This window comes from Carassius gibelio, chromosome A23 (assembly GCF_023724105.1).
Source record: "Carassius gibelio isolate Cgi1373 ecotype wild population from Czech Republic chromosome A23, carGib1.2-hapl.c, whole genome shotgun sequence".
Lineage (NCBI taxonomy): Eukaryota > Metazoa > Chordata > Actinopteri > Cypriniformes > Cyprinidae > Carassius > Carassius gibelio.
Genome location: NC_068393.1, coordinates 4,368,954 through 4,383,008, shown reverse-complemented (window position 1 = coordinate 4,383,008; position 14,055 = coordinate 4,368,954). Strand labels below are relative to the sequence as shown.

General features: G+C 42.2%; 1 protein-coding gene across 2 annotated transcripts in view; it reads left to right on the top strand.

Annotated features, from left to right (window-relative positions):
• The window catches only part of LOC127944687 (1-phosphatidylinositol 4,5-bisphosphate phosphodiesterase gamma-1), a 35,827-nt gene that overhangs the window by 19,039 nt on the left and 2,733 nt on the right, over positions 1 to 14,055 (top strand). Inside the window, exons 13-32 of one of the 2 annotated variants that reach the window (XM_052540854.1) lie at positions 417 to 537; positions 613 to 781; positions 875 to 997; positions 1,095 to 1,196; positions 1,584 to 1,771; positions 1,903 to 2,103; positions 3,701 to 3,820; positions 3,895 to 4,075; positions 7,853 to 7,930; positions 8,032 to 8,135; positions 8,578 to 8,671; positions 8,753 to 8,819; positions 9,717 to 9,880; positions 10,059 to 10,155; positions 10,522 to 10,746; positions 10,823 to 10,971; positions 11,608 to 11,722; positions 11,804 to 11,965; positions 12,191 to 12,279; positions 12,355 to 12,584. In XM_052540854.1, coding sequence (XP_052396814.1) covers positions 417 to 537; positions 613 to 781; positions 875 to 997; positions 1,095 to 1,196; positions 1,584 to 1,771; positions 1,903 to 2,103; positions 3,701 to 3,820; positions 3,895 to 4,075; positions 7,853 to 7,930; positions 8,032 to 8,135; positions 8,578 to 8,671; positions 8,753 to 8,819; positions 9,717 to 9,880; positions 10,059 to 10,155; positions 10,522 to 10,746; positions 10,823 to 10,971; positions 11,608 to 11,722; positions 11,804 to 11,965; positions 12,191 to 12,279; positions 12,355 to 12,584 — 2,779 coding nt within the window. The remainder of the gene's footprint in view (positions 1 to 416; positions 538 to 612; positions 782 to 874; positions 998 to 1,094; positions 1,197 to 1,583; positions 1,772 to 1,902; positions 2,104 to 3,700; positions 3,821 to 3,894; positions 4,076 to 7,852; positions 7,931 to 8,031; positions 8,136 to 8,577; positions 8,672 to 8,752; positions 8,820 to 9,716; positions 9,881 to 10,058; positions 10,156 to 10,521; positions 10,747 to 10,822; positions 10,972 to 11,607; positions 11,723 to 11,803; positions 11,966 to 12,190; positions 12,280 to 12,354; positions 12,585 to 14,055) is intronic. The other variant, XM_052540855.1, reaches the window with a different exon arrangement.

The window sequence follows — 14,055 nt, the reverse complement described above, 5'->3', positions numbered from 1 at the left end:
CACTAGTATGACACGGTGTATTCACATTTTATTTGTTTTAGTTGGTGAATAATAACATGCATTTCCTGCTGTTATAGTTCTAGGTTCTGGGATAAAACAAAACAAATCTGAATTTAAAATACTTGTTTGCTTATTCTGGTTTGTTTGGTTGGTTCTTTAGGTTTTTGTTTGGTGTATTTGCTTTTTTTTCATTTTTATTTGTTTCTTTTGGTTTATTCATTTTATTTGTACGTTTGTTTCTTTTGGTTCGTTTTCTTGGCTGTTGTGGTTTTTGTTTAAATTTTTTTTTAAGAACTAGAACTATCTGTAGCATAGTATCTGTGGCACGTGAGAGTGTTGTTGTGTGTCTGGCAGCGGGCTGTGACGTGTGTGTGTGTGTGTGTGTGTGTGTGTGTGTGTGTGCGCTGTTTTTGCAGTGGACTGCTGGGACGGTCCTGATGGGATGCCTGTGATCTACCACGGTCACACCCTCACCACCAAGATCAAGTTCTGCGATGTGCTTCACACCATCAAAGAACATGCCTTCGTTACGTCTGAGTGAGTGTGGCACTTCTGTGTGTGTGTGTGTGATGTTTTAATAAGGGACTCATTGTTACATGTGTTTGCACGCAGCTATCCCATCATCCTCTCCATCGAGGACCACTGCAGTATTGTCCAGCAGAGAAACATGGCCACTTACTTTAAGAAAGTGTTTGGAGAGATGCTCCTGACCAAAGCAGTGGACATCTCGGCCGACGGCCTGCCCTCGCCCAATCAGCTCAAGAGGAAGATCCTGATCAAGGTGAGAGGCCATTGGCCACATGACAGGAAATGCCATTTTTTTGCTGTTTATGATCAGATTTTCTCAACTGAGCACCTGGATTGATGTGTTCAGCACAAGAAATTAGCCGAGGGAAGTGCGTACGAGGAGGTCTCGTCTTCAACGCCCTACTCCGAGAACGACATCAGCAACTCCATCAAGAACGGCATCCTGTACCTGGAGGATCCCATCAACCACGTGAGCGCACCTGCATCCGATCGCACACAGACTGCGTAGTTAAAGCTGATGGCAGGGTGTTGAGGCTCATCCTGGATGTTCACTGTTGTCTTCACAGGAGTGGTATCCTCACTTCTTCGTCCTGACCAGCAATAAGATCTATTACTCTGAAGAGACGTCGAGTAATCAAGGGAACGAGGATGAGGAGGAGCACCGAGAGGTGAGGCTCTGCTGATGTAACTCATGTTTTCAGTAGGGTAACGCTCATTCAGCTGCTTTCTAATAAGTGCATTATTATCAGTGAGTTGCTCTTTTTTTTTCTCTCTTCTGTAAGAGAGAAGAAATAAATGCACGCATGCACCGTTTTAAGGCAGCTTTAATCGCCTTTTTGGTAACTTCATGACTTAACTGGCGACTTAATTAGGACGCTGCATGCTCGTAGTTTATTTTGCGCTTTAATATGAAATGATATACAGCGTGCGCCACTGCATTTATGTGTGCATTTGAAGAGCACGGGCTATGAGCGCAGTATAACGGCTGACAGGACAGGAGAATAGTCACACGGCCTGACAGTTGACCGTTACTGTTGACTCCTGGTGTTGTTTAGGTCTGTAACAGCATGGACCAGCATGTGACGGAGAAGTGGTTTCACGGGAAGCTGGGAGCGGGGCGTGACGGGCGTCAGATCGCCGAGCGTCTGCTGTCGGAGTACTGTCTGGAGACCGGCGCGCCGGACGGCTCCTTCCTGGTGCGGGAGAGCGAGACCTTCGTGGGAGACTACACGCTGTCCTTCTGGTAACAGCAGCTACTTCAGCTGATCCTCCTCCTCTCAGAGCAGCGGTGGACTGATTGTGTACTGGAGAGCATGCAATAGCTGTAAGATAAGAGCGCTCCTGTTTGATTTTGTGACCGTTTGCTCTGCTCAGGCGGTCTGGACGGGTTCAGCACTGCAGGATTCACTCTCGGCAGGAGGCCGGCAGCCCCAAGTTCTACCTGACGGATAACCTGGTGTTCGACACGCTGTTCGCACTCATCACACATTACCAGCAGGTGCCTCTGCGCTGCAACGAGTTTGAGATGAAGCTGACTGAGCCAGTGCCACAGACCAACGCTCACGAGAGCAAAGAGTGAGTCCTGCATCCACCGCACATCTGGCCTGCTGATGGCCGAAAGCACCCTTTCATTTACTCACCCTCATGTCCTTAAAGGATATTGATAACCAGACCGTTTTGACTGCCATTGACTTCCAATGCATAGACAAAAAAAAAAGAAAAAGACATTTCTCTAAATGTGACCCTGGAGCACAAAACCAGCAATATATATTTGTAGCAATAGCCAAAAATGAATTGTATGGGTCAGAATGATAGATTTTTCTTTTATGGCAAAAATCATTAGGATATTAAGTAAAGATCATGTTCCACGAAAATATTTAGTAAATGTACTACTGAAAATATATCAAAACAAAATTTTTGGTTAGTAATATGCATTGCTAAGAAAGACATTTGGACATTTTTTTTTGCACCCTCAGATTTCAGATTGTCAAATAGTTGTATCTCTCTGTAGGACTGGTAAATGAATTGACAAGAATTGACATTTTTGGGGTGAACTGTCCCTTTAAGAATAGGGATGATATGAGAGTTTTACTCAAAATGATCTCAGACTTTTATTTCTGATGTGACCTACAATGAATCATGCATCAGAAAATTATAATATATAGTACTGTTGATTTATGTTTTTAGGAATGGCAGCCCAGAACAATGCAGAAAAAACATATATGTTTGAGTTATTTCACAATAAACCTATTGAAATTGTACCCTAGTTTGTGCAGTACATTTAAATTGTAGAAAGGTTGCATTTTATGCATGCAACATCCTATTACTGGCAGTCCCTGACAATGAACCATGGTAAAGTGAATATAGTTTAACTACAGTATTTGTTGGTTACCACTACAGTAAACATGTTTTAACTGTGTGTAAACAAAATAAGACCTAATAAGTTTCAATTGAGGCGTACTGAATGTTAAAATGTGTTTTAAATATAAAGTTAAGTGGATATTATTTCCCATTGTACTCTCAGTAATATAATAATTTTATAAATGTAATAATTTTAGATAATTTTATTAGTATCGATATCGATGATACTGGCCACTAAAAGTATCGGTATCGTATCAAAAACAAAGTGGTAAGTGGTATCGCCCATCCCTAATGATGAAACGGTTGAACTGTACGAAGCAGGACGTTTCTCAGTCGTAAGTGTCAAGTGTTGACAAGTTTCTCACAGCGTAGGAGACCGCGTCTCGGCATGATGTTAACCACACACATCTTTTGTGGGCAGGCAGGTTGGGGACGTAGAACGTGTGCAGACATTATTCAGATGTGTAACTTTGTGACATAGAGCCACAACAGAATAAGATTCAAATCCCTGATGACTCGGTTCGACAAAATCTTTTTTTTTTTTTTTTACAGACAATAACTTTGTTGGCTTCACAACTCTGCAGATAGTTTATGTTCACATGCTACATGACACACTGCATGAAAGAAAATAGTCAAAAAGGCATAATAGAGGCTCTATAAACTGTTATTTATTCCTGTGATGCACAGCTGTATTTTCAGCATCATTAGAAATGCCTTTACGGTCATTTTTGATCTTTTTAATTCATCCTTGCTGAATAAAAGTATTAAATCAAATCTGTTGTTATCTATCTGTGTTTTATCTTCTGTGCAGGTGGTATCACGCGAGTCTGTCCCGCAGTCAGGCGGAGAACATGCTGATGAGAGTCCCGCGTGACGGGGCTTTCCTCGTTAGGAAGAGAACTGAAGTCAACTCTTTCGCCATTTCCTTCCGGTGAGATCCAGACTCCTGCTCTCATGTGTCTCTGTGTCTCTGCAGCTCTTCTCACTCTCTTCTGTGTCTCTCAGGGCGGAGGGCAAGATAAAGCACTGCCGCGTGCAGCAGGAGGGACAGACAGTGGTTTTGGGCACCTCGGAGTTTGACAGTTTAGTAGATTTAATTAGTTACTACGAGAAACATCCACTGTACCGTAAGATGAAGCTGCGCTACCCCATCAACGAGGAAACACTGGAGAAGATCGGCACTGCTGTGAGTCACCTGCACTACATGAGAGCTCACATCCAATCTGTGATTCAACAGAAGTCTGTCCTCACTTCCTCACCTTCACGGTGTTGCAGCCCTCAGGGACTTTCAGAAAACAAGATATTTTGGTAACACTTTATAATAACTGCATGCTATTAATCATTAGTTAAGCATTAGGAAACAGTTAATTCAGCATTTATAAAGCATTAATAGACATTTATAAGCAGTTTATAAATACAGATATAAATGCTTTATACCTGATTTAAAGCATATCTATAATGTATTTAATAATAGTTTTTTCATACTTTATTGATGATCAATTTATCATTTCTAAATTAAGTATAGCATTATTTACACACCAGTTATTAAGGAGTTGTCAGTAGTTCATAAGATAGATCATTTAGAAATTGTAAGTAAATTATTAATAAACTATTTAAATGTGCATTCATACATCTTTTTATTCAGACATATAGTAATAATTACTTATAGTGTTAATAAATGGTTTATTAACATGTATTTCTACTGTAATTCAGGGTTAATTCAGGTAGTTATAAAACATATGTAGTTGTTAGTTAACTATTTTTGTGAGCTCATCTAAAGTGAGGACTATTTATGACTTGTAAAGCTTTTACAAATGAGATTTAAAGGCTGTTAATATTTCTATGTTCTGTATCACTGTGTTGTGTTTGTTTCTGTTTTTTGTTTAGAAGATAACCGAGCCTTTAAATATCCTTTATAAATGCTTTACAAGGCATAACTAGTCCTCACTTTAGATGAGCTCACATAAATAGTTAACTGACCACTACTAAATGCTTTATAAATACCTGAATTTACTACATTTCTTGTGATCTTATGAATCACTGGCAACTCTTAAATAACTGGTTTGTAAATAATGCTATACGTCATTGAGAAATTATAAATTGATCATGAATAAAGCATGAAATTACACATTATAGATATGCTTTTAAATCAAGAATAAAGCATTTATATCTGTATTTATAAACTGCTTATTACTGTCTATTAATGCTTTATAAATTATGACTTATCTGTTTACTAATGCTTAATTAATGATTAATAGTGTGCAGTTATTATAAAGCGTTACCGATATGGTAAAAGAGGATTTGTAAACCACTGACAAAAAAAAAAGCACTTCTGTGCATTTCTCTAAATATAATTTATGTTCCACAGAAGAACGTCAGGTGTTCAGTTCTGGTTTGAAAGGAGAACAGAAGGACAGGATTGTCATGTTCGGGTGAACTGTCCCTTTAAGGATGCACCAGTAACTCCACTGATAACAGAGGACTAATTTAGCTAATCAGTAAATCATCCTGTGTTTAGTTAACTTCCTTCAGCTGTTTGGTGTGACTGGTGCGGATAGGTTTTAGTATGCGTTTAGCCTGTAACCAGTATCTGGAGAACACCCCTACAGAAGATGCTCACTGCACACAGACATGAGTGAATCTAGCTGAAACCCCCACATAGGGCTGCACGATATTGGGAAAAAATTGCGATATTTTATTTTTCTGCGATATGTAAACTATCGACACCATCGTGTAAATAGATTAATATCTCTCTCGCGCTCGCTCTCTCTCTCTCTCTCTCGCGCTCTCTCTCTCTCTCTCGCGCTCGCTCTCTCTCTCACGCGTGTGCTCTCTCACTCACTCTCTCTCTCTTTCACACACACTCTCTCTCTCTCTCTCACGCTCTCTCTTGCGCGCGCTCTCTCGCTTTCTCCCTCTCTCTCACTCTCTCTCTCTTTCACACTCTCTCTCTCACTCTCTCTCTCTCACACTCTCTCACTCTCTCTCACTCTCTCTCTCTCTTTCACACTCTCTCTCTTTCACGCTCTCTTGCGCGCACCTGCTCTCTCTCTCTCTAAATTCAAATTCAAATGAGCTTTATTGGCATGACTTGCACAGTATTGCCAAAGCATTGTACATTACATGAATAAGGAATAAACAATTATATAATACATAAAACAAAAACAGATTTGTAAAATAATTAAGTATATATATACTTTCTCCTTTTTTTCTTCAAACGAGAAACAAGTAAAAGACGACAACAAATAACAACAAAAAAAATACTAATAATAATAATAACTTTGCACAACAGTACATGTAAGAAATGCTCTTGCTTCAGGTTTGTCCACTGGCTGACAGTCTTAGTTTGTGACAGGCTGATACATATCTTGCTGCTGTTGTGATCATTTTGGAATTTTCCCCTAAAATGTGATTTAATTTTTCTGTATTTGGTAATGCCATAAAATTTGGTTTAATTTGTTGGAATTTGTGGAAATATGCATCTCTTATGTTATGATAGTAATATATATAGATACGCTCTCGCTCTCTCACTCTCTCTCGCGCTCTCTCTCTCTCTCGCTCTCTCTTTCACGCTCTCTCTCTCTCGCGCTCTCTCTCTCTCTCTCTCTTGCGCTCTCTCTTTCACGCTCTCTGTCTCTCGCGCTCTCTCTCTCTCTCTCTCTCGCGCTCTCTCTTTCACGCTCTCTCTCTCTCGCGCGCTCTCTCTCGCGCTCTCTCTCTCTCTCGCTCTCTCTTTCACGCTCTCTCTCTCTCGCGCTCTCTCTCTCTCTCTCTCTTGCGCTCTCTCTTTCACGCTCTCTGTCTCTCGCGCTCTCTCTCTCTCTCTCTCGCGCTCTCTCTTTCACGCTCTCTCTCTCTCGCGCGCTCTCTTTCACGCTCTCTCTCTCACTCGCGCGCTCTCTTTCATGCTCTCTCTCTCTCGCGCGCTCTCTCTCTCTCTTTCACGCTCTCTCTCTCTCTCTCTCAATTCAATTCAGTTCAAATGAGCTTTATTGGCATGACTGTGAAACAGCACAATGTTCCCAATGCAATAAACAGTGAACAAGTTATACAGATATATAGATATACAGATTTGTAGATAAATGTTTTTTATAAATAATAATAATAAAAAGAAAAAAAACTATTAATGTCAATATTGTACATATATAATCACATAACACAAAAAACAAAAACAATAGTGAATAAAAGGTAAATATTTACAGAGAGCATTGCTAAAGAACAGGAGTTTAGTTTTTGTCCCTCATGATGTGACAGGAGGACATATACTGCGCTGCGAGCTGGACACACTTCTCTTTCTCTCCCAAAATATATAAAATATCTCTCTCTCTCTCTCTCTCTCTCTCTCTCTCTCTCTGGCCGGCCCATACAGTTAATGAATAACGGATCAACTACGACCGCTTACATCGCACGTCCTGCGATGTGACTATCGTGAATTCATACATCGCGATATCGATGCTTTACCTGTCTTACATATCGAGCTGGGATCGCTTGGGTTGATGTAGTTTCCAGGAGTGTACAGGTCTATGTCAGTTCACTACACGAAAGAAGTTCATCCCTAAATATAGCTTCACATTTAGATAACACTTTCTTTTTAGGACCAATTCTCATTATTAACTAGTAGCTTACTTTCATGTATATTATAGGTATAGTGGCTGTTTATTAGTTCTTATAAAGCACATATTAATGCCTTATTCAGCTCGATCATATTTTAGTTCCCTTAATCTCTACCCCATACTGAAACTTAACATCTATCTTACTGACTATTAATAAGCAGCAGATGTGGAGTTTATAGAGGGAAAGGTCTTAGATAGTTGAGAGTTGGACCATAAAGTGTGACAGAAATAGTGCAGTAATTGAGCTTGTGGTTTTCAGATGTACCTGTTCTCTGTGGCTCCGCTGGTCTTCCTGTCAGGTGTTTGTGTGGACTGATCAAGTGAACGCTCCTTCTCTGTCTGTCTTGCAGGAGCCTGATTATGGGTCTCTGTATGAGGGACGTAACCCTGGATTCTACGTGGAGGCCAATCAGATGCCCACGTTTAAGGTACCTCTGCTCTCCAGCTGCAGAACGACTTCCTCATGCTGCTGGGTTCAGTGTGTGACGGTCCTGTGTGTGTGTGTGTGTGTGTGTGTGTGTGTGAGCAGTGCACAGTACGAGCCATGTATGAATATAAAGCCCAGCGTGATGATGAGCTCTCCTTCAGTAAGAACGCCATCATTCAGAACGTGGACAAACAGGAAGGAGGCTGGTGAGTACAACACACTCTCAGTATACAGCTGCCAGTTCAGCAGTCAATACACACACACACACACACACACACACATATATATATATTTGGACTTTATTTGGGGCAGTGTTTTTTCAGGGTTTGTCAACAAAACATAAAAACACACCAAAGCTAACTATAAGAGCCCTGATGTGGCGTTCACCAGACAGAATAGTGTTGATGCGGGTCACAGCGAGTGTCTTGATGTGCAGATGGTAGTGTGCACACTCCTGAGGGAAGATCTGAGGGGTGGAGAACACACAACTTTATGTTGAGGACTGAAGGATCAACACGATATTTTCCAACACTCTAACATGAACATCTCCCTCGAGGCTGATTTCCTTGTCAAAGCCTAGTTTTACTTCTCTGTCGTCCAGTCTCGAGGAGCCTGTAAATAACCGTGTGTTTGTGTTTTCCCGCTCAGGTGGAAGGGAGACTATGGCGGCAAGAAGCAACTGTGGTTCCCTGCGAATTACGTAGAGGAGATCAGCCCGACGGCCGTGGAGCCTGACAGAGCTGTGAGTGGAGCGTGTGTGTGTGTGTGTGTGTGTGCTGGGCTCCGACCTTTACCCCTCTTCTCTCTCCCTCTCGCCCCGCAGGCCACAGAGAACAGTCCTCTCGGAGACCTCCTGAGAGGAAGTGTGGACGTGTCTTCCTGTCAGATCAGTGAGTGACTGTGTGTGTGTGTGTGTGTGTGTGTGTGTGTGTGTGTGTGTGAGCGCTCCTCTTCCCTGGTACACACTCATCACATCACTGTCCCTAACAGAGACTCTCTCTCTCACACACAAACACATTATGTATGAAATTAGAGGAAACATAAATAAAATAATCATGAGTTGTTTTTTTTTTTTTGCTGTATTTAATTAATTTTTTTTGCTATTTACCTTATATTTCAGGAATAAATATAAATCTCTCTCTCATATATATATATATATATATATATATATATATATATATATATATATATATACACAATTTGTTCAGTATAATTTATTTACTATTCAAGTTTTTGGTAATTTTTAATGTTTCATTTCATTTTAATTATAGTGAAAGTTTTAGTAATTTTGTTGTTTTTGTCATTTCTATATGACTTTGCAAAGTTTTTTCTAAATAAAAATGATAATGTTAATTATATGAATGTATTTTATTTAGATTTTATTTTTTTTTATGTTCATATTTTATTTATCGATCTAATCTTCCAATTTAGTGCATTTAAAAAAACTGCAACAGGTTTATTTTTCGGCTAGCATCGCCAAACCCTCTTATTTTTCCACTCTTCAGTTAACTTTCATATTGAGGCTTTTGTTTGCCCATGGATTGAGTTAATTCACTGTGCTGCCATGTGTCAGAACAGAAGTATGTTGATTGCAGGAGTTGTATCAGGTTTGCTAGTTTAGGCATAGTTGGGCTGCTCTTACACTGTTGCTGTGGGTTAAAGCGATCTCGCCCCACTCCCCAGATCACTATTTTAACAAAGGGGATCCCCAGCAGAGGGCTGGTTTAGTTCCCCAGACCTGGCATGCGGTCTGATGGTTGGTGTGTGTGTGTGTGTCTCTGTTGCAGTGGTCAGGGCAGAAGGGAAGGGCAGCAGACCGTTCGTCTTCTCTCTGGTGCCCGTGGCTTCGCCTCGCACCGGCCCGGTGCTGGACATCGCAGCCAGTTCACAGGAGGAGCTGAAGGACTGGGTGATGAAGATCCGAGAGGTCACCATGACCTCTGAAGCAAAGGTCAGCTGATCTCTCCTGCTCCGCGTCACCAGCTGTTAAACCTCTGCACCGCTTTCTTGAATGCCTGCGTTTACAGATCATGTGATCAAATAGATCTAAAGTGTATGCCGTTTTTTGCTTTCGGACATGTAGACTGTATGATATTGTTTATGACTAATGATTATTTGTTCTCCGTCAGCTTGAGGAGGGTAAAATGATGGAAAGAAGAAAGAAGATTGCTCTAGAGCTGTCAGACCTGGTCATCTACTGCAGACCCGTTCCTTTTGATGAAGACAGTAAGACCTCACGAACTCAACGTGACTGATTCAGACTTTATATAAACTTGAACACTTTATATAAAATCACACCAGCTCTCATTATTGAATGAGTGCAGGACTACAACGGTTTTATTTGTCTGTTTTTATAAACCTGCTGATGCTCAACTCCAAGTTAAGTGTAGTATACTGGCATCACACTTGCTGTCTGTCCCAAGAAAACCCTCTTCTCATCGTGGTCTGTTGCTTAAATGCAGTGTTTCCCAAACCTGTTCCTACAGACGCACCAACCGTACACATTTGTGTCCCTCAGACGATGGGGCAGATAAAACCCTGCTTATGTAGCTCCTCAACATAAACCCTGAAAAGATCCTGTGTCTCTAACAGAAATCGGGACGGAGCGGGCCTGTTTCCGGGACATGTCCTCGTTTCCCGAGACCAAAGCGGAGAAGTATGTGAACCGCATCAAAGGAAAGAAGTTCCTGCAGTACAACCGTCTGCAGCTCTCGCGGATCTACCCTCGCGGCCAGCGCCTGGACTCGTCCAACTACGACCCGCTGCCCATGTGGCTGTGCGGCAGTCAGCTGGTGGCCCTCAACTTCCAGACCGCAGGTGCGCACGGGGCCACAGCTCTCTCTTCTGCTCCGTCTGCATCCTGGCATTTCACAGTCTGACTGTTTGTCTGCAGATAAGCCGATGCAGATGAACCAGGCGCTCTTCATGCTGAACGCCAGGAGCGGTTACGTGCTGCAGCCGTCCATCATGAGAGACGACAGCTTCGACCCGTTCGACCGGCTCTCTCTGAGAGCAGTGGAGCCCATCACGCTCTGCATCGAGGTACACAACCGCTACACGGGGCTCTCCGGTCCTCATTCACCCTTCTACAAGTTAAGGCCTAAAAATATCAGCGCAGAAAGACTTAAATTCATAAAATCATGGCATTGAATGCTGTATGCACAACAAAAAATGTCTCGTTTACGAGATACATTTACTTGAGATGCAATCTGAACATGTGAAGTCTTGTTTTCTGAGAAGTTAAAGACAATTAAGTGAGATTATGCTTTAAAGAAAAATATTTGTCAGTAGGGTTTTCCCTTCGAATAAGAGGGACAGTCCACCGAAAAATGAAAATTAGCAAATCACCCTCAAGCCATCCTAGGTGTATTTGACTTTCTTCTTTCAGACGAATCCAATCAAAAATATATAACAAAACATCCTGGCTCTTCCCAGCTTTATAATGGCCGTGAATGGGTGTTATTTTTCAGTAGTCCAAAAGAAGTCCAATAAAGTGCATCCATCCATAATAAAAAGTGGGGGTGAAGAAAGTCCTCCTGAAGTGAATCCATGCTGTTCCCAGCGTTTTATTAGACACATACAGCGTCCGAGTGGAAACGGCTGATTAGCAAATATTGATCGTGTGAGAGTGACCAAATAGTTGCGAATGACAGACACTGGACGCTGGTGTGTTTTAAGGTTTTGGGAGCACGCCACCTGCCCAAACACGGTCGAGGTATCGTGTGCCCTCTGATCGAGATCGAAGTTTGTGGAGCAGAGTATGACAACGCCAAGCAGAGGACGGACTCTGAAGGTGAGGTGCAGACCACCACCGAAGAACAACTGCTTTAGGGGTAAGAGGCATCACTAAAAGATTTCCCTGTTTTACTCCCAGCGGACAACGGGCTGAACCCCACCTGGCCCAGGAAACCCTTCCGATTCACCGTGTGCAATCCCTCCTTTGCCTTCCTGCGCTTCGTGGTCTATGAAATCGACATGTTCAACGACCAGAACTTTCTCGCCCAGGCAACATTCCCCATCAACTGCCTCAAAACGGGTACGGCTCACCTTTGTGCTTTCCTAGGGAACGTTGACTTGGGCCGTCCACACTCGGACCTGCAGAGTTCAGCTCCAGCTCCTCCCAACACACCTGAAGGTTTCTGATTAGCAGCTAATCAAGGTTCCTGGGAATACTAGAAGCTTCCAGGATGAGTTGGAGCTGAACTCCGTAGGACGTCATCCTTTAAGGAATGTAAAAAACCCTGTCTGTGTCTGTCTGTAGGCTACCGGTCGGTCCCGCTCAAGAACAGCTACAGCGAGGATCTGGAGTTGGCGTCCCTGCTGGTGCACATGGACATCGCCAGAGGAAGGGTGCGCATCAGAGCATGTAGAAACGCACCTTGGTTAACCGACTGTATTGTGATGGTAACCTGGTTTGTTCTGCAGCAGGAGAACGGCGAGACGTCGGCGGGGGCCGTGGCCATGCAGGTGGGTCGGGAGCGGATGGGGGACACCAGCTCCGTGTCCTCCATGTCCTCCATGTCCCCCCTGCCCTCGTCTCCTGGCCAGGCGCTGGGATACCGCGGGAGGGAGGGCTCGATCGAGGCCCGATACCAGTCCACGCTGGAGGACTTCAGAGTGTCACAGGAGACGCTGTTGGACCAAGAGAGCAGGAGGTACGCTTGGTTTAAAGATGTTGCGTTTACTTTTTTTATGACTTTTGAGTTTGAAAGTGCCCTATTATGCCATTTTTACAGTTCCTAATATTGTTTTGGGAGTCAGATTACAATAGATTACATGCATGCAAGGTCAAAAAACGCTTTCGTTTTCTCAGAATATGCATTTAATATCACTTCATTTTCCAGCGATTCTGAAACGATTAGTTTGAAGTAGTTCTGGGATTCAGTCTCTAAACCGCTCCCGTCTGTGAGCCTGCTCTGCTCTGATTGGTCAGCTGGCCCAGTCTGTTGTGATTGGTCTCCGGTGTACAGCGGTGTCAGAAACGATACGCCTATTTCAATATTTTGAAAGCTCAGTGGAAAATATAAAGATGTATTATTTATCATAGTTACAGTTTGTGGTTCAGTGGAGCAGGATACTGATCGATCTTTCAACAGCAAGTGTTTGTGACTCTCGCGGTAGAATGATGTGTTTGTGGGCGGGGTCAAGTTGTTCACGGCTGGCCAACGTAGGACATAGGCGCGCATTATGCAAATGTGTGAAAAGGGATTTGAATAACTAACGTTTAGGCTGTAGAGAATCGATTCTTTCTTTTGGGAGACAATAACTTTATTTATCTTGCACTGTCGGCTTTGCAGATCGTTTATATTCATATACAGTTACATTACACACTGCATTAAAGTCAGTACTGGAAATGGCATAATGGGCCACTTTTACAAGTATCAAAATGTCCTAACTTAGTTAAGGGCTAAATGGCTTCCACCAGACACGGCATCAGAGCGATTAACTGAAATTAACTTATCTTAATCTACATGAATGACTCGTTTAATGTTCAGTACTGAGTCTCTCCTGGCTCTTGGTGTTTCTCGTGTAGGCTTTCAGTTGGCACAAGCAAGAAAACTTTCTCTCACACAGTGTAGTGCTGTTCATCGGTCGTGAATAACTTCTAGAGGTTGCCAGCATTTACTGGACTGTCGACTAGCTTTGACTAGTTTTGTTCACTGCTGATGCTTCCTGTTCAGAAATGTGCATGCCGATTTTCAGATGTATATTATTGCACTTTTCCAGTCACTTGAAATCCAACCGACTGGTTGCCACTAAATATACTGCACGGGAAACAAAGATCTAGTGATGGGAATATATTAATAAATCACGTTCTTTCCTGTATCTTCTACTGTCTTTCACCGGAAGTAAAATTACTGGTTGACAGTGTGGGGGAAAGTTACTATTGAAAGTATAAAATTACAATATTGCGTTACTACTCAAATTATTTTTGAATAATTGCGATATTTTTTATGAAAAGGAGTGCATTATTACTTTTGCACTAACTTTTCTCATCTGTGCTGGGCTTGCTTGTTTTTAATATACAAAATAAATAAAACTATTTTTGGTAAATGTTGGCTCAAACAAGCCTTTCTGCTCTGCTGCTGTTCTGGATTGCATGAAGAATAAGAAAGTTAAACTCTT